The sequence below is a fragment of the Chaetomium tenue genome (genome assembly GCF_020726465.1).
Source record: "Chaetomium tenue strain MPI-SDFR-AT-0079 chromosome Unknown F5144scaffold_2, whole genome shotgun sequence".
NCBI lineage: Eukaryota > Fungi > Ascomycota > Sordariomycetes > Sordariales > Chaetomiaceae > Chaetomium > Chaetomium tenue.
The window spans coordinates 3055506-3076658 of NW_027117330.1; the positions used below are offsets into that span (position 1 = coordinate 3055506).

At 56.2% G+C, this 21153-nt stretch overlaps 10 protein-coding genes across 10 annotated transcripts; 7 read left to right on the plus strand and 3 right to left on the minus strand.

Moving 5' to 3' along the window:
• The first annotated feature begins 1006 nt into the window (after window positions 1-1006).
• F5144DRAFT_562658 (uncharacterized protein) lies at window positions 1007-1837 on the plus strand. The gene is made up of 2 exons (XM_066788334.1): window positions 1007-1059; window positions 1122-1837. Exon 2 carries the CDS (start codon window positions 1193-1195, stop codon window positions 1448-1450), a length of 258 nt encoding a protein of 85 aa, XP_066646693.1. The 5' UTR covers window positions 1007-1059; window positions 1122-1192; the 3' UTR covers window positions 1451-1837.
• A 1828-nt stretch (window positions 1838-3665) lies between these two features.
• On the plus strand, window positions 3666-3965 carry F5144DRAFT_483882 (uncharacterized protein; the record flags this gene model as incomplete). The annotated part of the gene is made up of 1 exon (XM_066785409.1): window positions 3666-3965. One exon carries the CDS (start codon window positions 3666-3668, stop codon window positions 3963-3965), a length of 300 nt encoding a protein of 99 aa, XP_066646694.1.
• Window positions 3966-4541: 576 nt separating this feature from the next.
• Window positions 4542-5886, minus strand: F5144DRAFT_562661 (peptidyl-tRNA hydrolase). Its single transcript, XM_066788335.1, has one exon. It carries the CDS (start codon window positions 5549-5551, stop codon window positions 4835-4837), a length of 717 nt encoding a protein of 238 aa, XP_066646695.1. The 5' UTR covers window positions 5552-5886; the 3' UTR covers window positions 4542-4834.
• A 72-nt stretch (window positions 5887-5958) lies between these two features.
• F5144DRAFT_123971 (uncharacterized protein) lies at window positions 5959-7243 on the minus strand. Its single transcript, XM_066782228.1, has 2 exons — window positions 6541-7243; window positions 5959-6471 (listed from the first exon to the last, which is right to left on the minus strand). Exons 1-2 carry the CDS (start codon window positions 7124-7126, stop codon window positions 6017-6019), a joined length of 1041 nt encoding a protein of 346 aa, XP_066646696.1. The 5' UTR covers window positions 7127-7243; the 3' UTR covers window positions 5959-6016.
• A 53-nt stretch (window positions 7244-7296) lies between these two features.
• On the plus strand, window positions 7297-8212 carry F5144DRAFT_562665 (uncharacterized protein). The gene is made up of 4 exons (XM_066788336.1): window positions 7297-7581; window positions 7646-7696; window positions 7769-7946; window positions 8005-8212. Exons 1-3 carry the CDS (start codon window positions 7569-7571, stop codon window positions 7858-7860), a joined length of 156 nt encoding a protein of 51 aa, XP_066646697.1. The 5' UTR covers window positions 7297-7568; the 3' UTR covers window positions 7861-7946; window positions 8005-8212.
• F5144DRAFT_562667 (BAR domain-containing protein) lies at window positions 7871-9124 on the plus strand. The gene is made up of 3 exons (XM_066788337.1): window positions 7871-7946; window positions 8005-8211; window positions 8281-9124. The coding sequence occupies exons 1-3, from the start codon at window positions 7886-7888 to the stop codon at window positions 8673-8675; spliced, it is 663 nt and encodes a 220-aa protein (XP_066646698.1). The 5' UTR covers window positions 7871-7885; the 3' UTR covers window positions 8676-9124.
• Window positions 9125-9137: 13 nt separating this feature from the next.
• Window positions 9138-10337, plus strand: F5144DRAFT_562669 (uncharacterized protein). Its single transcript, XM_066788338.1, has one exon. The coding sequence runs from the start codon at window positions 9630-9632 to the stop codon at window positions 10260-10262; it is 633 nt and encodes a 210-aa protein (XP_066646699.1). The 5' UTR covers window positions 9138-9629; the 3' UTR covers window positions 10263-10337.
• A 545-nt stretch (window positions 10338-10882) lies between these two features.
• On the plus strand, window positions 10883-12787 carry F5144DRAFT_124024 (uncharacterized protein). Its single transcript, XM_066782229.1, has 4 exons — window positions 10883-11199; window positions 11260-11546; window positions 11603-12634; window positions 12747-12787. Exons 1-3 carry the CDS (start codon window positions 11073-11075, stop codon window positions 12527-12529), a joined length of 1341 nt encoding a protein of 446 aa, XP_066646700.1. The 5' UTR covers window positions 10883-11072; the 3' UTR covers window positions 12530-12634; window positions 12747-12787.
• Window positions 12788-12964: 177 nt separating this feature from the next.
• On the plus strand, window positions 12965-14821 carry F5144DRAFT_506155 (cyclin-like protein). The gene is made up of 4 exons (XM_066786463.1): window positions 12965-13550; window positions 13614-13767; window positions 13825-14187; window positions 14267-14821. Exons 1-4 carry the CDS (start codon window positions 13102-13104, stop codon window positions 14558-14560), a joined length of 1260 nt encoding a protein of 419 aa, XP_066646701.1. The 5' UTR covers window positions 12965-13101; the 3' UTR covers window positions 14561-14821.
• Window positions 14822-15210: 389 nt separating this feature from the next.
• On the minus strand, window positions 15211-19291 carry F5144DRAFT_545233 (uncharacterized protein; the record flags this gene model as incomplete). The annotated part of the gene is made up of 6 exons (XM_066787349.1): window positions 15211-16075; window positions 16118-16892; window positions 16975-18201; window positions 18438-18854; window positions 18937-19059; window positions 19132-19291. 6 exons carry the CDS (start codon window positions 19289-19291, stop codon window positions 15211-15213), a joined length of 3567 nt encoding a protein of 1188 aa, XP_066646702.1.
• Between the last annotated feature and the right edge of the window lie 1862 nt (window positions 19292-21153).

Genomic DNA, 21153 nt, shown 5'->3' on the forward strand with positions numbered 1-21153 from the left:
CATCTTGGTTGAGAGCTTCCACCACTCAAAATACCAAACCACAACCCTCGAGTCGGCTTTACGGGAAGCATTTTCGAGCGACAGACCTCTTTTCGGGGGCGGTTGCCAACCCAGCCCTTCCACACCAGCATTGAAGGTCGCCCTGGCCTCTTTACCAGCATTGAAGGCCGCCCTGACTCTTTACCAGCAGTGAAGGTCGCCGTGACCTCTTTCTCACTTGACGAGAACAAGACGGCCGTATTGTCAAACTACAACAGGCCATATACGGCTAGTACGTCAGGCAAGTCGGCATCAATTATCCTTCAGTAGGTAGGTCGTTCTATAACTAGCGCTAATCTACCCCAATAATAGCGGCATCTTACTTTCAACGACCCGAAACAGCCGCCGAGGAGCTCAAAATTTGGGAAGCGTAAGTCGATGCAATCTTCCCTCCCTCTCAAACTCTGTAATATCGGGCCCGCTAGAGGTTGACTTTTTGGTCTTGTAGGGCGAGAGCCACATCGGCGGCCCCTCAATACTTCCAGAAGTTCCACCACGGGCCTTCGGGGAAAACGTATCTCGACGGCGCAGTGCTTCACAACAACCCTATTGAGATTGCAGAACAAGAGAGGGCAGCACTCTGGCCTGACCTGCCCTACCCTGATGTAATGCTTTCGCTGGGCACAGGCCACTCCCCAGATCACCCGCCTGTTCGCAAATTAATGACGTCGAAAACGGGTATCGTAACATATTTCCAGAACCTCGTCGCCCTCCTCAGGGTAAACATGGATACCACGCTCGACTGTGACAATGCTTGGCTCAAGTATGAAACGTTGGTCAAATCCGCCGCAGGAAGCTCCGGTCCCGCGATACCTATGTTTCGCATCAGCCCTACACTACAGGGTCGACTCCCCGCCCTTGACGAAATCGCCAGAGCCAAGGACCTCAACGAACAGGTTTCCACATCTTTGAATGGCGATTGCACGGTCGCCAAAGTTGCGTCTCTCCTTATTGCATCCTCGTTTTATTTTGAGCTTGAATCGATCGACGACGAGTACGAGAACGAGTTCAAGGTTACAGGTACGGCTGAAAGCGCTTTGTCTCCTCCCTCGATCAGAGGACGTCCAATAACTTGGATATAGGCCAAATCCATTGCAGATTATCGCAAGGGTCGGGCGGGATAGCGGGCCTGGGGAGGCACCTCTGCGATCAAATGAGAGTGAAGAACCAGCACCCACTTTGCGTTCGCGTCGGCATTCGGGATAATAGGGGAATCAGAGCGGACGTTGCGGTTGTTGACCTCTCAAAGATGGTGAAGAGCATGGTTAGAAACAAACCGTACTCTGAGCTCGTATCTTTTGAGCTCAAGCACAAAGCCGCGCCCATTGAGATGCGACTACAGTTCGGAAACGCGGTCTCCTCCAGTTGCCTCATCAGCGGATTTCCCCGACCTCTGCTGTCCGACCCATAGCCACTAGAAAGAACAGGTTCACGAGAAGCCGTTTCGGGTCCCAACTCCTCAGCCAGATCCCTTCAAGACGATAGGGTTGTGGACTGGAAACCTCTGGAGCGACAGGATGACACGCACATCGTGGATATTCGGCGCTACATGGACCCATCCCGAAAGCTGGGGTATAACGTCGACGACCCAAAGAAACAAGAATCTCGACTCAGATTACATCTACTTTCACGCATCCTGTCTCAAAGCCCAAAGAACGATGCTTGCCATGTGGCTAAGAATCGCATAGCCCAATACGGGGAGTGCAAGCACGACAACGGGCTCTCGAGCTTGGACTTGATCCGGCAGATTTGCTTCACGCAAATTGGTCTCGCTTCTTCCTTACACTGAGCCAGAGAGACAAAGCACTTGCCAAACTCATCCTGACGAATCTTCAGGCTAATATCAACCTTCAGGATCGACGCGGCAGAACTCTCCTGCATATTGCAGCGCTGATCGGGGACGAGGATGCTGCTCATCTGTTGTGGCAGCACGGGGCGAGGAGCACCAGAGACCGCTACGGTTGGTTGCCTATTGATATTGCAAGGAGCGAAGGCTTTCGGCAGCTCTTCCACCTGCTGTCGTTGACCTCACCTTTCCCTATTACTGACCGTCAACTTGCTCTGTCCCATTACCCCGAGCCCTCCGAATGGGCGGCTTCTAGTAACCCAAACGTAGTTACCATCAGCGATAACGGTCTTATTGCTTTCTTTGCCGACAAAAATGCCTCTGGGCCGGCCGAGCGCCTGACCGGTTCGCGACGGAGCGTCATCTCGAACCACCCTATCCCACCCCATGTGGATGAATACTACTTCGAGGTAGAAATCGTGGGAACATGCCATGATGGAAGGTAAGATGGGCCCTGCACTTTGACGGCGGAAGACGCTGGATTTGTGACCCGCAACCACTAACGGCTTTCGTGCTTTCGCAGAGTGACGGGTATTGGGGTGACCAGGTTCGAGTCCATGTCACGGTTCGGCTTTCAGACCCTCCCAGGATGGGACTCGAACTGGGGCTATCACGGCGATGATGGACGCAACTTCACCGGGACGGGGTGGGGAGCTCCATTTGGTCCAGCGTATGGCACAGGGGATACCGTAGGGTGTGGGGTGGATTTCCGAAATGGAACTGTCTACTACACCGTGAACGGTCAGTACCTTGATGAGTCAGCCACTCATTGTGAAATATACGAGATAAGGCGTAGAGAGAAGTTTTGCTAACTCCAAGGGCCATCGGCCTTTCCCAGGAGTTGCTTGCAAGGGCGTCAAAGGCCAGCTGTATCCTACCGCTGGGTTTTGCTGTCTTGGGGAAGTCAGGGCCAGGTTCAACGTCACCCCACCGGCGAGAGAAGAGCCTCGAGAGGTAAGCGTCGGGAATCAGGAAGAGTTAGACGCGTTGGGTTGGATACCATCGCTTAGGGGTGGGCGGGGCTCGTGAGAGCTCCGTGTCAACGACACAGCTGGTTGAAACACCGAGACTTGAAAGCATGGAAATGATACACTACAGAAGGCGGAAAGAGTGCTAGGCGCCAGGACACAATAAAACTGTGTTGTTTATGATATTTGATCGCAAGGGCTCGACTTGGGGAACACAACAAGAAGTCATGTCTGAAGGTATCCGCCCCGTCTCCCGTAAGCCTTGAACGATGATGGGCAGGCCTGATTAGACCAGGGCATGAAATCTCCAGCATCAACATTCTAGGAAGGTGATGAATGACATGGACAAGAGGGGTATATATATTATTCATACTCCGCTATGCCCTAGGGCGTGCCGGACCCTCTGGGGTTACGATTCAGTATATCATGATACCGTTAGCGCAATACTTGGGTTGGCAACCTGTCAAAACGGTGTAATAACTGTTATTGGAGTTGCTAAGATCATGTAACCACCAGGTAGATCCCAGCTAGGTAGCCACCAAAGCTTCCTAATCTAACCATTTGCACTTGTAGGCTATCAAGATCATGGTTGCCAACGACGTCATCCCCTGACATCAGACCCCCACAACCACCAGACAATCCAAATAACGGGCGCAAGTAATGTTCACGGATACGCGATAACCTGTCGTAAACTCAGACATGTACATCCGCCATTAACGCGCTTAATAGAGTTCACACTCTAAGAGTTCCAGCCCCTGAGCTCAACACATCCGACCCACACCCCATCCACAACAACATCAACAACACCAAACATGCCGCACAAACCCCTCCGCCAACTCGCCGCCGAAAAGGCCCGCGGCAACAAGCCCGCCAACCCGTCCCAGCTCGGCGACCCCATCGATCTCAAAGCCGAGACCAGTGACGGCGAGGATCCTGTCGAGAGCCCTGGCAACGGCAGTGGTGACATCATCGGTCGCAATGGCCTCGACATACCCCGGGTATCCCTTGAGGGGGATTCGGGCAAGAAGGGGGAGGAGAGGGGTGTGGTGGTTGGGCTGGGGAGCGGGGCGGGGCCGGTTGGGGGGGTGAGGAAGAGGGGGTCGAAGTTGTAGGGGGGTTCAGGGGTTGGTGTCGTGGTGGTGGTGTTGATGGTGAGATGGAGGGAGTGGCGGGTTCAGGGGTTTCTGAGATAGCTAGTGTTATCTGGGGGCACGGTGGTGAGGTCACTAGCGGAAGGGTGGATTGTCCGTGGTGGTGTATATAGGGTGACGGTGTACGTGTTATAGTGATGATCGTTTGCTTGGGATTGGTCCTTCAGTATTGTTTCTGGCAGGTTGTTTTCAAAGACCCAAAATGGTTGTAATCCCTTATCCTTCACGCTCGACTTGGAAACATACCCCCCGCGTGGTTTCATTTGTTGCCTCCGAGCCTGGTACCCCAAGGCTTACGGTTCCACGGATCCGTGGTCAAAGATACCACGAACCGAGATATACCTGTATCTTTATAACTACTACTCGGAGATGCTGCTAATGATTGGGGTTAGGAGTAACCCCAATCACTCCAAAGGAATGCTCCGCCGATAGTATAGCTGATGAGCGGTGATGCAGTTACCCATGTGGCCACGAAAAGAGGAAGATCACCATCGAAGCAGCGGAGCATACCGCCAGGGCGGTATGAAGAAACCCCCGTTAACTCACTTCACGCTGTCAGATCTTGCCATTTGTTGTGCTGGTAGGCGAGAGCAGCGCGACCCAAGGAAAGGCACACATAAATATCAGGGGATACTGGTGCTTTCTTTCAAGACCCTGGGGATCTAACCGATTCATACACTCACGCCCAGCTGACCCAAACCTTGATCTGTCGTCCACACGAAGGAGACGGACCAAGCCTTTCCTAATAAACACCGGAAATCTAGACGGGGTATCACAAATCATTCACTATTAGTACAAGTTCTCAACCGCGACCTTCATTCCCTTACCGCTCAACCGCCCCATTTCGTATTCAGCTCCGCAAGCGCCTGATACAACCCCCGACTCCCATTATCCTCCAGCACGCTCCTCGTCGCCCTCGGAACCTTACTCAGCACAAAATTCGACACCGCCGTCTTATCCCTCGCATCCGGCCGCCCAATCCCCACCGACACGCGCGCCCACTTGCCCACCGCAGGATTAGCCCCCAGCGCGGCATGCACGCTCTTAACACCATTATGCCCCCTCGGACTGCGCTTCCACTCCCTCACCTTAATCACGCCCAACTCCTCCTCCAGGTCATCATGCACCAGCACGACCCCGACCTCGGCCGCGCCCAGCCGGCTGTCGACCAGCTGCTGGCGGTAGGCGGCCGCCGCCCACGGCCCGGTCACGTTCATGATGGCGGGGGACTGGAGGAGGGAATATTGTGATCCGATAGAGGCGAGCGTGTTGAGCTTGCCGATGCGTTGGGATGAGAAGGAGGGTTGGGATGGGCCCAGGGCGCGTTGTAGTGCCTCGAGCACGATGTGCCCGGCAGAGTGGTATGTGTTGCGCATCTCGCCCGGGTTGCCGAGGCTGATGACGACGAGTCGTTGTATTGTCATGGTGGGTTCGGTGATTAGGGGTGTTGGTGCTTGTTTGGGGGTGTCTGTGGGAGTGCGGGATCTCCGCTTCCTTTTTCCTGGCTCTTTCTTTGCGGCCGGCTGTGGACTTGTTCCGACAGACATAAATGAACGGTTTGCGGGGTGTTTTCTCGTATTTCGGAGGGAGATTGTGCAATCTCGAGGTCTCGTGTCGGGGATTGGGATGTCTTGCTCTCGTCGATGAGCTGTGGCTACGATGGCGGGGCAAATGGATCGAGTCGATGCAATTTCGTTGCACTTCCTGGTCGCGGCTTTTGTTCTGGAGAGAGAGAAAATGTGGGAGGGAAGGAAGTAGGGAAACCCCAAAGCTAACCAAAGAAACGTCGATTGTTATGTGCCGTCGAGACACGCCTCAGCCGGCGCGTGAGTCACTCGGCTTGTCCGAAGTTGTCCTCAACCAGGCGGCGATGATTTTCAATGCAGACACAAGTCGCTGCAGGGATGAGCGAGCTGGTCGGCCACATGACAAAAAGAGCCGCACTCAGAAGAAATCACGAGACAAAATGGCCACTTCAATTCCAGAGCGTTATACATACAAAAATGCGTTCCTTAATAACCCGTCATTCTACCCTCGCCCTGAACAACATCCTGCATCCGTTGTGCCATTGAGTCGACCGTGCTGTTGATCCAATCTTGGGATCGCGCCTTCCATGCTTCGATCATGAGGTTCCGAAGCTCCTCTTCGGTCTTCACGGTGAACTTAACTAAATACTGGGTTATAGCGTTCCACGTGTTGTCCATCGGAGAGAGGTCTGGGGATCCAGGCGTGTTGAAAAAGTAGTTTAACCGGTGGTCTTGCTTCCAGTCGCGGACGATGTTGTGCTTGCCTGTGCCATGCGCGGGATCGTCCTCTTCCGCGAGAACAAACCGGTCCCCACAGGCAAGCCAAGGACCAACGGCTTTCTTGAGAATCTCATCGCGATATATTTGCATCGTCATCTTCCCGCCCCTGTTCCCTGGAACCTCGAAGAAGCAGAGTTCCGACTTGAAATTCCACCCGATCGCTGCCCAGACGTGGAGTCGTTTCACGTGCTTCGGTTCCGGTTCCTGGGCTTCTGGAACACAATCTGGGCAATGCCGTTGACCAGGCTTCCGAATGACCATAACCTGACCCTCGGATCCAATAGCAAAATGTACCGCCTCAGACCACCGGATATCACGCCAATGCTGAGGCGTCGGGCGTTCTCGAAGCGCTACTGCCGCGGCCTCGAGGCGCTTTTTAGCGATTGCTGGCGAGACCCACCCGGTCCGGCACGCGACGCATTTACGGTGCCCAAGCGTATCAAGTGTCCGTCGAACTGTTCGCCTACTCGCTTCCGCTGTGACGCCTGCCTCGCGTGCTAGCGCTTCCCAGGAAACGACTCGACCCTCGAAGCCGTATTGCCAGATTAGCCTTTCCATCGTAGAGATGTCGTCAGCTGTAAGAATCCTTTTACGACCGCGTGTTTCGACGCGTGTTTCTTCGGGGTCGGAAAGATCAGGGTCATCTTGAAGGCCAGGTCGCTTGCGCAGTTGGCGGACGATCTCCCAGCCGTGTCGTCTGTTCACTCCGAAGTGCTCAAAAACACGCGACTTGAAGTAAGGAATCTTCTCCTTTTCAAGGAAGGAAATGGTTCCTAGAACCTGAGCTCTTTTCTGGGCGTCGATGCCGTTGCCCATGTTGTGGAAATATTCGGTTGTTGGCAAGTTCGGGTTTCCTGGGCGCGTGGGATTTCTTGATTATGAGCGCGACCTTTTTTGTCACTTGGGCGGCAGGAAGAGGGGCCCACTTGTGACCCACTCTCTGAGGGCTTGTGGCTTGCCAGCGCTGACGTCGTTGGTGCCCAGGCCAGGAACATTTGCGCGGGGCTCGGGGGCTGCAAGCGGCGGCACCGCCACAGACAACTTCGTCACTGTCTCTGTTCCTCCCAGGCACCGCAAGGATCCATGCTTTCGACAACCACGCCGAGGCGCATTCCTCCTGAGATTGTCAATACCCACGATACCCAGTCCACCACTCGCCCTGTTACGATTTCTCGCCGTTTTGTACCGCCATTAGCGACTACCGAGGCCGATACCCTGAATTCATCATTGCAAAAAAGCCGGCAACACAACCGCAAATATGTCTTGGGCGGGTGCGTACCGAGTCCCGCGACTGTGTGGTTCTTTGGTCGTCTCGCATGCTGACCATTGTTTTAGGCTTCAAGAAGAATGTCAACCGCGCGACGACGCAGGTGATGATGAAGACCGGTACGCAGATCCGACCCCGCCGATTCCACGCCCATTCGAACCCCCCCGCGCGTTGCTGACAGGTTCCGACAGGCCATGTCGAGAAGACAAACGACCGGGATTATGAAGTTGAGGAGAGGTATGGAACGGTACGCGGACAATGGGCCCGGAGACACGAATACTGAGACACTCGGCAGGCGATTCAGAACAATGGAGGCGGCCTCGTTGCGGTTACAAAAGGAGGCCAAGGGGTACTTAGATTCATTACGAGGTACGGCAACTCACTGTCATGGCGGGCGCGAACGCATAGCTGACACCATCCGGCATAGCAATGACGGCCTCACAAATGCGAATTGCCGAAACGATCGACGCGTTTTACGGGGACTCGGGTGCCAAGGACGGCGTTAGCAGAAGTTACAAACAAGCCGTGGAGGACCTCGACGCGGAGACGATCAAGGCGTTGGACGGGCCATACCGCACAACAGTATTAGAACCCATCTCGCGGTTTTGCGCATACTTCCCCGACGTAAACGAATGTACGCCACGAACATCCTCCCGCACCCTCGGCCCCCACCCCCCGCTTATCCGCTGACACTCCCATCCAGGCATCAAGAAACGCGGGCACAAACTCCTCGACTACGACGCGCTGCGGGCCAAGGTCAAGAAGCTAGTCGAGAAGCCGGACAAGGACGTGACGAAGCTGCCGCGGGCGGAGAAGGAGATGGACATGGCCAAGGCGGCGTACGAGCAGCTCAACGAGCAGCTGTGCTCGGAGCTGCCGCAGCTGATCGACCTGCGCGTGCCCTACCTCGACCCCTCGTTCGAGGCCCTCGTCAAGATCCAGCTGCGCTTCTGCGCCGAGGCCTACAGCCGCATGGCCCAGGTCCAGCAGTACCTCGACGCCGACACCCGCGAGCAGTACGCCCAGGGCCAGCTGGATACCCGCGTGGAGCAGGTGTTGCAGGAGATCCGGGAGCTGAGCATCAGCGGGACCGTCTGATCTGATCCTGGTTTTGTTTTGGGGCAGAGAAGGTGGAGGGATGGGATGGGGCCCCGGCTGTTTGCCTGTGGGTTGGAGAGCGGGAGGGTCACAGCTGGTTTTGCGGCGTCCGGTTCTGGCATTGGTTAGTTATACAGGGTATACCGGTAAACACGGGCGTGTAACTGAAAGATACCCGTCATTCAAGGCGCGGTGCTGTTCCTGAGTCTTGATGAGATATATTGATTCGAGAATTGTTTCACCATGGGTGCCAAAGCAACTTGCTATCGAGCTTTCGTGGATACCATTCTGGGCATGTTACCTAACAAGGGTGCGTTCTTGAGCAAGTCGAGAAGGACAAGGGGTGTTCCATCTGAAGCACTTATATTCTAGAAGCCTGGCAACCCAGCGCATCAGCGCATCACTGCTACGTTTGGCGCTTCACCAAGAACGAGCAAGGGCCGAAACCCAAAACAAGGACGACTCGGCTGCCCGCGGGAGATCGTCTGTGTCTCCGGCACTGCCTCGTTGCTGTTTGCACATCTTGCGTGGGATCGTCGGAAGCGAGATGGGAGGGCATGTTTATGCCAAGACCTTATGGAAATGGAACTTCTGGGACAACTTATTCGACGTTTCTCAAGACTATTTTGAGCTATTGCTAACCGCTGGGAGTGGCAGTCCACGCCGTCCCTCTGTCAAGGCGTCAATGTGTTGCTGTCTTTCTTGTCCCTCATCGAGCCTGGTCGGACCTGGAATGCTCTTCGGTGTCATCAATTGGATCTGCACGTCGACGAGGCGTGGCCGATCGTCGATCGAACGACTGGAGCATCGACGGTTGAGGCTGAAACGGCTTGATGACAGGGATGCTTCGTGGGGTTAACATGGACGTTTCGGGGGCGCTGAAGCAACGGGGGCTCGATTGGCGGCCAACCCCTGAATTTGGCGACTGGCGGACTTCTCCGGCGTCTAAACTGAATGTACAACAGTTCACTTTCATGGGCGATTGTCTCGTTGGCCAGGCCTCGCTCACTCACACCGGGGCCAAAGTGCGACCAGAAGCACACAGTATCATCGCCACGGTTGGTTACTCAATTTATCGAGATTGACCCTCCTCGAAGGCCGCAGCAAGCAATTTCGATTAACTTCAGGCTGCCCGGGCCGACTTGCCTCGTTGAAGATGCTGCACCCCAGAAATGCATGCGCCAGGGGCGCGACGGGAAGTCTTGCCAAAAGATGCTCCTTGAGCGCCACTGCCCGCCGATTGCAGTCGATCCCGCGGGACCGGATCGTGATGCGCAGTGTGCGCGTCTCGCTGGTGGAGGGGTGGCACTGCTGCGCCTCATAAACGGTTCGCTGAGACGAACCGGGAGATTTTGGGGAACCCTGCACTGGCTGCGAGAAACCCGCAATCCGACACGACTCAAAAACCCGAGCCCAGAGACAGGAGGTCTGGGAATGGGCCGCTGTCTGCCATACGACCGTCCCATCAGGCCGTTCGATCAGGCGGGTGGAGGCCATGGTCAGGAGAAGTGGCCATCCTTCTTTCCCAACAGATTCCAGACGCGCGTCTACGCGGAGGACATACCTAAATTTACCCACCATAGTTAGGGAATGAGCATGGAGAGAAACCTCGTATGCAATGCGTTGCTCTGCCCATCGTGAAAGAAAGGGAATTGCTCAAGCGAAGCAAGGAACTGTGGTGGCGATCCATTGACCCGGACTCGTATTTTCCCATATTTCCTGCCACTTCCATTTTCAGGTTTTGTTGGAGGCCAGGAAAGCACGCCCATCGATGAACTCCGTCGGTTACTTGTCCCGTCCCGTCCCTTGGCGGTCAGGAACGAAGGAGGGCATTGTCCAGGCCCTGCAGGTGCAGACAAGCGCTGCAACATCACTGGTCTGGAGCACCCGCCTGGTTCCCTGGCCCCTGGACCCCAGCAGCTAGGACAGGGGTCCCGATTCAACTGTTTGGCGAGTTTCGCAATCCAGCGCTGGCGGTCCAGGTCCAGTCAATCTTATTGCCACCCCTTCGAGTAGGAAACAACCACTACACACTCATTATTTATCAAGCTTGATCTGCCTTCGGACGGGTTCTCAGTCTTTCGTTTTATTCTCGTCCGTCATCCGTTTGTCCAACACCAAAGTTGGGCTGCACCACATTTCCAGATATCCAACACCCTTCGCCCAGACGCTGCGGCCCCCTTGTCGCATTGGGAAACGTCACTCGTTGCAAGCATTGGACGCCGACCAGCCACACGCCAAAACCGAGAGGTTGGTGAACAAGTTGTGTGTTGGCAGTTTTCGCCCCGAGCCGAAAAGACACCACTTACATTTACTGCCGGGGACCTCGAGTTCTTCTTTCCGTCTCTCTCCCCCCAACACTATCGTTTACACGCCTGAGGACACCCAGCCGCAACCATGAATATCACCAAGAAGTTCGACCGCGCCTTCCAATGGGCTGGCGAGAAGATGGGCGGCGAAGCCAAGACGACCATGTCAGACGACTTCAAGATGCTCGAGACCGAGATGGCGTTGCGCTTTGAGGGTAGGTCGCTTGTCCCACCTAACACAGCTTGGCCAAGGCGGTTTGCTGACTACTTACTAGGCATGGAACGTCTCCAGAGGTCAATGAACCAGTACGTCAAGTGGATGGGCCGGCACCTTGAGCCTTCTGAGGACAAGGAGAAAGCTCTCCCGGTCGGATACCTGGGTCGTACCATGGTCGGCCACGGCGAGGAGTTCCACCCAGACTCTGAGTTCGGCAACTGCTTGGTAACAATGGGCCGCGCCAACGAGAGGGTGTCGGCAATCCAAGAGACCTTCGTCGGCGAGGCGACAGCGTCATGGTTGGAGTCTCTCGAGAGGTCTTTGGCGATGATGAGGGAGTACCAGGTCAGTGACTTCCCCACCTCACCCGCCTTGAATAGCCCCCTAACTGACGTCTTCAGACCGCCCGCAAGAAGCTCGAAACCCGCCGTCTGAACTACGACACCAGCATGGGCAGGGTCCACAAAGCCAAGCGTGACGATTTCCGTCTCGAAGAAGAGCTCCGCGGCGCAAAGGCCAAATACGAAGAGTCCTCCGAGGATGTGCTGCGCCGCATGCAAGACATCCAAGATATGGAGGCGGAAAGCACCCGGGACTTGACCCAATTCCTGGATGCCGAACTGGAATACCACGAGCGGGCAGCCGAGGAGCTCCGTCGCGTCCGCCAGAACTGGCCCAGCAACGTCTCCCCAAGCTACAGCCCCATCGAGCGGCGCCCGACCGTGCGCAGCCGCGCCAACACAACGCAGAGCTACACCGACCGCCTGTCCCGCACAAGCACCTTCGAAGCCGAACCCAGTACCGCGCCCCCGGTCCGCATGCCCGTCCGGCCTGCGCACTCGCGCATGCAGTCCTTCACCCAACAAGCCGACGGCCCCGTCCGCCCAACAATCGGCAAGTCAAGCCACACCAGCGCCAGCTTCCAGGGTGGCGCGACCCTCACCCGCGAGCGCGGCGCCAGCGTCTCTTCCACCCCCACCGCGGCCCACAACACCGCGATGAACGTGGGCGCGCTTCGCGGCCAGCTGCGCCCCGTCAGCCGGATCGTGACCGCGCCAATCAACAATAACAACCACAACGACGTCTTTGCCGACCGCGACGACGATAGTGGCGCGAGCGACGCCGGCAGCCCCAGCTGGGGGAACCGCAGCACCAGCTCCACGACCAGCGTCGGGAGCCTGAGCCGCACCCCGAGCAACAACGCCGGCATGGGTAATGGTGGTTTCAATGGGCTGGGCGGGCTGAAGAAGGCGCCGCCGCCGCCGCCGCCAAGCAGGGCCAAGAAGCCCGCGCCGCCGGTGCCGGCGAGGCGCGAGGTTGCGTACTAGTAACTAATGTGGCATGGTGGGTCCGGGAAGAGCGGTAATCATGGGCTCTTTGGCGGTTGGGTATGGTGATAGACTGGCGACGGGCCGGCAATGAGGTGATGATATGTCCTGGATATTGGTATGACTGGGTTTTGGAGGGCGGCGCTTGGTGTTCTTTGGGTGTTCTTGTGATGCTTTCGTGGGCTGGCTCCGCGCAGTTCTGGAATGAACTCGGTGGGTCCTATATAGACACAGTTAACCATACAAACCGTATGGCAGACGTTATGATAAATTGTATAGTTTCAGCGTTTTGCACACGCATTTTGCTCGAGACTCCGGCGCGGTAATCGATTTGGGTGAAGTTGTTCCCCCCACGAGCGTGGGAACGCGGTGCGCGTGGCCTGCAAAGTGGGATTGACAGAACGGCCATTTGTGGATCCCTGCGGCCAAGAGGCGCTAAACATGCAACGCTGTGGTGTGGGGTTCTGAACCTCAATTCCACCCAGCATGCTCCGACAGCTCGCGATCAAAGGACTCCGACCTCGACATTGAACGCTCTACGAGACGCTGTTGCAAACAACAACCCCTCCACCATGGCTACCGAAGACGCCCGATACCGACAAACGTCGCAGTTTCAGCTGTGGTCTTTCTCACCGACCCAGTTGTCCGCGATGCGAGAGAAGACGAATACCGCCGCTCGAACCAGAATCGCCGAACGGCTCGCTTCCCTCCCCAATTCCAACAACACCTCAGCCCCTACGTCGAACGCGAATACGCCTGACCCCGATGGGGCCTCTACCCCCGCGCTTCCCGTGTTCCTCACAGCGCCCGAAGAGGCCCAGCTCGTCACCTTCTTTACGTCGGAGCTGCTGAGAGCTGGAGACCACGCCGAGATGACGGATGAGATCAAGGCCACAGCTGCGGCCTTCTTCAGGAGATTCTATGTTACAAACAGCATTATGACATATCCGCCGCAGGAGATGCTAATTGTCGCCCTGTTTTTTGGGTGCAAGGCTGAGGGGTCCTTTGTCAGCATTACTGAGTACGCTTCTCCGCCCGACTGAAGTTTGGAACATGCAGCTAATCATGACATGGTTCTGCTTAGCTTTGTGAAGACATTTGGGAGAGATAACCCAGAGGAGATCCTGGCTGGCGAGTTCTTGCTCTGTCAGGGCCTTCGGTTCGCCATCGACGTGAAGCACCCGTTCCGCGCCCTTCGCGGTGCCCTGATGGAACTCGCCTCGCTCCCTGACATTGATGTACGCCCACCTCTTACTTCTCCTCAATTTGTCCGCTAACTCAACCCTTCTGCACAGCGTGCTCGTCTCGGCGCCGCAGAAACCCGCGCACGCGAAATCCTGCGCTTCAGCCCGCTCATCACCGACGCCTACTTCCACTACACACCGAGCCAGATCATGATGGCCGCTCTCTCCCTCGCCGACCGCGGTCTCGCCGAGCGCCTAATAACCCAAACCTTCCACCACATCGCCCCGCCCACCGACTCCGGCGCCGACACACCAGCCGCCGACGGCGGTCCCTTGAAGGAATCCGCGCCCCGCAGCGAAGACAAGGCGCAAATAATCGGGTCCGTAGCCCGCGACAAGGTTCTCGGCACGATCGAGGCATGCCGCGACTTGCTTTCACGAGAGCTGCCCGAGCGGAGGGAACACTGGACAAATGTACATCCCCCCTCCCCCCTTTTCTCTCCCCCTTTTCCCTCCCCCGCCATACAAATACTCACCACCCCCCTCCCAACAGCGCGCCGTAATAAAAGCCCAAATCACGCCCCTCCGCAAAAAACTCAACAAATGCCGCGACCCCGAACGATGGAACCTCGTTGAGCTTCAGCGCGCACGGCGCGAGCAGGCAGCCAAGAAATCCGACTCGGAGGACGGCGACCCCGACGACCGCGCCGACAAGGCTAACAACGACAATAACAGCGACGCCGCCGTGTTTGGGGACGCGCTGCCGCGGGATCCTAAGAGGAGGCGCGTGCTGGGCGAGGGGCAGAAGGGCAAGGGGCTGGATGATCCGTTTGGGGGGCCGTTGTGAGCGGCATGGGTGGGGGGCCGCTTCTCTGGGGCGGCCCGGGGGTTGGTTTGGTTTGTATTGGTGTTTTGATAAGGCATAAGGCATGGCATGGCGTTAGGGAGGGTGGTGTTTTGGGGGATACAAAAGACTACTGGAGAACTTTTAAGGGGGTAAAGACGCAAAGAGGCTCCGGGGAGGAGAGAGAGAAAAGAAGCAGAAGTAATATCCCGGCAAGGCCGTCCCATTCGTTCGTGTTCACCGGGTGACATTCTCGTTTTCCACGTGCCAAAGCATATCCGCAAAAAGGTTTATCAAGTCAGTGTATTCCGCTAAGGTAATTATCCTGCCGTCATGATATGTTCCACCTGTCCTTCCCTCCTCACCGCGAACGCCAAATTTTCCGTTAAACACCCATCCATCTGCAACTCCGCTGAAAGAAAAACAAACTCCAGAAATGTGATTCCACCAAAAGAGAACGCCAGTCTGTGTGAACCCCAATTCCCGGCCTCAGCAATCCGCCCCTAGGCTGCCCTCTGCTGCAAGAGAGGGTATGAGAGGGCGGCGTAACAATGTAAAACATAATGCAGAGTACTGATAATATTAATGTGATAAGGGGAGTAGGAAAAGGCCACACACATGAAGCAAGCCCTAAGAATCAGCAGCAGGTCAACTCACTCCTCTGGTCCGGTGTTCTCTGGTCCGGTGTTCTCTGGCCAGACGTCCTCCAGCCAGAAGTGCTCTGACCACATCTTTTCTAGCCCGGGCCAGATGTCCTCTGGTTCGGTGGTCTCCGCCCCAGCGTTCTCTGCCCCGGCGTCCTCTGCCGCGGTATCGTCTAGCCACGGATACTTTGCCCCGGTGTCCTCTGGCCCGGTATCCTCGATCCAAAAGTCCTCTGGCCACTTTTTTCCTACCCCAGGCCAGATGTCCTTTGCCCCGGTGTCCTCTGCCCCGGTATCCTCTAGCCACATGTCCTCTACCCCGAGGTCCTTTGGCGCGGTGGTGGTGTCCTCTAGCCCGGTGGGGCCAAAAACCAAGGGCTCAAACTTCGGCTGTGGGGGTAGCTGCGGTGGTGGGAACTGCAAATTTGGCCAATATGGCTGGGCATTTTTTGCTTGGGCAGCCTGGAATGACTGATACCCATGTGGCGGTTGTGGCGTCGGGGCAATCAGGGGCGCGGGAAGAAGCTCGAACTGCTTAGTGGGTGGGTTTTTGGGGGGGACGGCGAATGGATTGTGGGAGAGATGAAACCATGGGCCGTGGTGCACCTGGCCTCCGGCTGAGGGGGGGGGTTCGCGGTGCGGAGTTTCGGGGGACCAGAGTTTCGCAGTATATGCCTTCCACTTCTCTTGGAACTGCTCAAATGCTGACCGTGTGTCTGTCTCGGGAATCGTCTCCAGCCAAGCCTCGATGCGATGTATCAGTTGCGAGCAACCGGCGGGAGTTTCGTGGGCGTGATCCGCGTGGATTGGCAAGCGAGCATTGCCCGCACGTTTCCACTGCTTGTACTTTTGTAGGAGCTCCGCACGGGCAAGCCTTCGGATCTGAACATCGGGGTTCTTCTTCTAATCATTAAACCCATGCCGATGGAGCAGGTTCTCGAGGCCCTGGGTCATGGGGACCAACATCCCCGCGCCGGTCGTAGACAGCTTTTCCCACTTTTGCACCGTTGTAACGATTGAGCTAGCCTTGGCTCTGAAGTGCTCGCGGGCAACGGCGCCAAAGATAGGGTCATCACCTCCGGGAGGGGGCTGAGAACCCGGGGTTGCTGGATGTACCACGGGGGCCGGTACATCATACTCCGCGTCCCCAGACGCAGGCACGTCGTATTCCTCTATGTTTGTACCGGCGGCGGAGTGTGTGACTGCGGCCAAGGGCGGCGGCTGATTTGGCTGAGATTGGTTTACCGTTGCGCCCGTGGGGTTGCCATAAGTTGCCGACTTTGGTGGCTTCACCATGAACTCATCGCTCTCGATCCCTATAAGCACATCGTCTATGTCGGCCCAAGGCGGGGGTGATGCGACGGTCACCCCCGCCGGCGGTGGGCCCAGCGTGGTTTGCTTCGGTATCTGCTGGCCTGGTTGTACCTGCTTGTTTGCCGGCGATGCGTCCGTTGTTCGGGTTTGTTTGTTTGAAACCACCAAGCGGTCGGCGAGCCAAGGGATCATGGCGTACTGGACTGTTAAACGCTCGACCGTCCTGTTGTACGCTTGGGCAGCAGCGTGGTCACTACGCAGCTCGTAGCCCGGCTCATTGTAATAGGGCAGGTCATTGAAGATCATGGCCTGGATTGACACCAGAAGCTGCAGCAGAGTCGACAGGTTCGGGTCCCACGGCTGGCCCCGCCAGGTTCCTAGCAACGAGAAACAAACTAGCTCGGGTATTAGCACGGTTCTCGAAGGTGAATGGATGGTTTTCGTCGGGGCATAACTTACTCTTCCCATTCACGTACAGGTTGGGGTTGAACCGCGCCGTGCCGCCGCCCGTTGTCCGGAAGAACATTTCGGGTGGGCGTTTCGGAAACTCGGGGCCACAGAACAGGTCAAACTCAAACAGGCCGTGCTCGTAAGGCGTGTCAGGTGGGCCAACGATCAAGACCTTCATCACGTCCATGCGGCTTTCACCGTGCCGGACGTAGATGCCATCAGGCAAGTCGGTACTCAAGGATAACACCTGCGCCAGGAGCTTTCTCATCCGGCCTGCCGCTGGCTTTGATGCCCCTGCCTTCTTTGCGGCGGCCGCAAAGTGGAAGCTATGTAGCATTATGTCGTCCGAAACCCCCTTGAGACAGTTTTCGCGGTGCCACTCGGATGACGTGTTTGGGGCCACCTTGAGGGCCTTGCTCTTGGCTTCTTTGGCGGCATTAGCGCGTGCACTGCGCGTCATAACATTGGCTGTTGGGCGGCAAGGCGGCGGCGAGGAAGGTTCCTGGGGGGCGCTAATCGAAAGTTGGGCACGGAGATCCTCAAGGCTGTCGGCGATGCTGCAGATCCTCTTTAGAACTACAAGCGACTCCCCCTTCTCGTATTCTGCATCGAGACTTCCGACTCGGCGAGATGCTTCCACAAACTTGCGGGCTGGGATCGCCAGCTGCTCGGCAACGGCCGCCAGAGACTCCGAGGTTTCGTGTTTGCTGGCCCCGGTATTCTGCAGCTTTTGCGTCCTGGAAGCGGTAAGGACAATTTGAGGAAGCTGTTCGGCTGCTGGGTAAAGGATCCTCGGGTGAAACAGCAGTGAACAGGTACTCTCGTGGCCGGCGAGCGCTTCCATAAAGTCGAGAACCACCACGATCGGCCGACAGCGCTGGTTGATCTCTTCTATCGCGCCATGCCTAAGCAATTCAGAGGCACGTGCCATGATTGGGCTTCTCTGAATCATTTCCGGGATTAGCGGTTGGGGCTCTCGATCGAAAGCCGTCGTTGCCTTGCTGGTAGAGGGCAAAAGTAACGAGAGGGCCTGGAAATAGAGTGTCAAGTCGCCTGTTTCGTCATTGGTAGTTTTCCAAGACTGGGGTTTAGCAAGGCTCATCTGCTGTTTCCAATCCCAGTCGTTGTCGCCATAACCCGTGCCTTTAGAAAGGAGCGAGTGACTACTAGTAGAACCCCGTAGCCGTGCTCCCTGGTCTGGGGGCTTGGCCAATTTACTGCCCGACGGCGGCGCCGCTGGTTCAAGACCGCAAAGAAGAGAGAATATTAGAAATAAACGGGCTTGGTCGCAACACCAAGCAGCCTTGAACCCCTTTGCCGTAACGACGTGCTTGAGCCTGGGCGACGCACCGGTGTGGTACCCGCCGCAGTGAATGCAAACGAGCCCTTTACACTTGGGGCAGGAAACGCATGAGTGGAGGTATCCTGCAACGGTTAGCCCCTGTCGGCGACTCAATCAAACCAAAACTTACGACTTTGTTTCAGCATCTCTCCGGTCCGTTGGATGAGAGTGGCACCCTTGATGGTGATCGCCGTCCGACACCGAGTACATCGGCAGAGCCGAAGTCGGTTTCGAAAGTCAACCAGCGGATCGGCGTGAACGAATGTCCTGAGAGCTCGAGGGGGCTGGACAGACTGATCTTGGCCCGGAGAGACTTCATTCTCGTCATAGAGCTGTTGTTGCAAAATCTCGGCCGTCCGCCGGTCATTCTCAATCTGCATGGCCTGTGCCGCGTTCATTCTCACGCGGTTGAATGTGGCGACAGCACGTTGGCGAAAGGGTTTACGGCCAGCGCTAGGGATGGTGCTGGAGGTGTGGCCTATCTGTATCGGCGAGTCGATCGATCCGTCTGGCAGACAGGGCGGCGGACTTGGGGATTTTGTGAGGTCTTGGTGAAGGAGGGAGATTAGCAACTCATGGGACAGGGTGGAAATGTCGGGGCGATGAAGGGTGGATGAAATATCACGCACCGATGGGATTGCTTAGGGAGCCTTGGTTTTCACTGATTCCGGCGACGGTGTTGGCTGGGGTCGAATGAGGTGCTGAAGAAGAAATGGCGGGAAGAGTCGAGACCCCCGCCGACCCATGTTGGGCTGGAGAGAGATCTGTCAGCCAGCCCGATAGCTTCGATCGTGTGCAGGACTTTGGAAGTCTCGCCCCCTTACCTCCATTTGTTGTCGTCATCAGGCGCTTTTGCTTCGGCCCTCGAGAGCCTTGTGACGTCTCGTCAGGCGAGTTATGGCCTCGCTTCACCATGGCAGGCCACTGTTGCAACTTGTCGGATGCTTTTTGCAATTTGGCTCGCAGAAGGTTCCATGAGGGCATTGTCGAAAAAGGTTTCGGCCTCTGGCTGGGCCGCTTTGCTGCACCAGAGAGTGTGCAGAGGCAGAGTGGGGACGTCAAGGTGCGGATTCCGGAATTCACAGGCAACAAAGGCAAAAATGTCGTAGGACAAGTGAATAGGTGAACAGATCGTAACAGATCAGGCCATTGATCGACCGGTCGTTGTAGGGATATGCGACGGAGTTCGATTCCCAATTATCCCACCGCGCAGCCTCTGGTTTTCCGGGTTGCAGTTGTGTCCTGGCCGGCTTGAGCCCACGAGGGCCAAATTCACTGTTCAGCACTCTCAGGCCCTGTTGAAGGAGGTCGGATAGGTAGGAAAGTTGGGGGTCAGATCGGGTCGACAAGTGAGGGGATCTAAGGTGGTGGCCCTGGTGGGGAAGAAAGAACGGACGAAAATGGTCTCAAGGACCATGCAATGACGCCAAACACAGATGTAAGAATACGGGGGATGATTAGGTATGTGGATAAGCACTCAAAGGCTGGGTGAATCCATCAGGTAGGTATTTTTCTGATGGACAAACAGCTTAGCAAGATGGCCGACTCGCCGACTCGCCGCCTCAGACGCTGGTCGGAAGGTGCCCGTGGTTGCGCAGTTGCTTGGGCAATTGCTTGGGCAGTCGCTTTAAGGTTTCGGGGGTTGCGGTCAGGACCGCCAGCTTAGGTGGTCACGATACACACACCAGCGTGACCAGCCATGAGGTGCTCAGGCTCAGGTAGGTAAGCGCTTTCAACCGGGGGTTGTTGAGCGGAACAGGCAAACGTGACGGACCGGTCGCAACTGCCCAGGCGGAAGTGCGGAGCAATGGAGCTTGTTTGCCTGCATGGCCGCCTCAGCCTGTCGAGGGGTTCCGTGGCCCGACATGGCGGCTGTTCATTGGAAAACTCCGTCTGTTCCTGGCCGTGTGTGGCTGTTGAATTTATTGGGCAACCTCATCTGTGCTGGAGGCTGGATGTCGAATGGGAATGCAGGGCGATTGGGATTCTGGAACCTGGAAATGCACAGCGCACTCCATACTTGCTGCATCCAATGAATTCAACCTGGTTTGCTTCAATTTGCTTGGTTCAATTTCCAGCAGAAAATGCCTGAGGCACGAGACCGAGAGCGGGGTTAGTTGCCTGGGTGGCTGACCACTTTCAAGCCACCTGGCGCAGGTGAGGCAACAGCTCGAGAATCATCAACTATCAATACCCATGCTACTTTTAACGGCACCTAGGTCGCTAAAGATCTATTACCGCGGTATGGCGTGAGGGATAGGATGATAACATGGATGCTGTCATGAATGACCATAAGGGCGGCCAGGGAGGCTGCAGGCGGAGGCGCGGGACGCGCCGACAGCCAATCGCTTAAGGACCCAATCGAAGGGGAATCACTGCCAAGAAGGGATTATCACTAGTGAAGTAAGGACCTCACTGGTGATAATGACGGTTCACCAGCGACATGGGAATGTCACCAGTGAACACCTTGGGTGGACGGTGATAACAGTATGTATATAGTCACTCGTCCTGGAGAGCTCTGGGAGTTCTCCAGTTAGCAATCACAACTACAGTTCGCTACAAGCTCGCAAGCCTACTGTTGAGACAAGTCTATTGTTGTGCACCCTTTGGCTGCACCGAACCTAAGCATCCTCGAGAGATTACCTTCGACGAAGCTGAACCCTAACAGGATAGGATCCCGGACAGGTTCGTCACAGATGCTTATGATCTCATCGCAAAGCTTCATCGATAACTATTCAAGTGTTGTTCTATTCTTGTTCCATGATATCATTCCATGGTGAGATTGAGACAAGCCACAGGACCACATACATTAAGTTGTATTTGCCGAGCAGCCATAACACAAATAT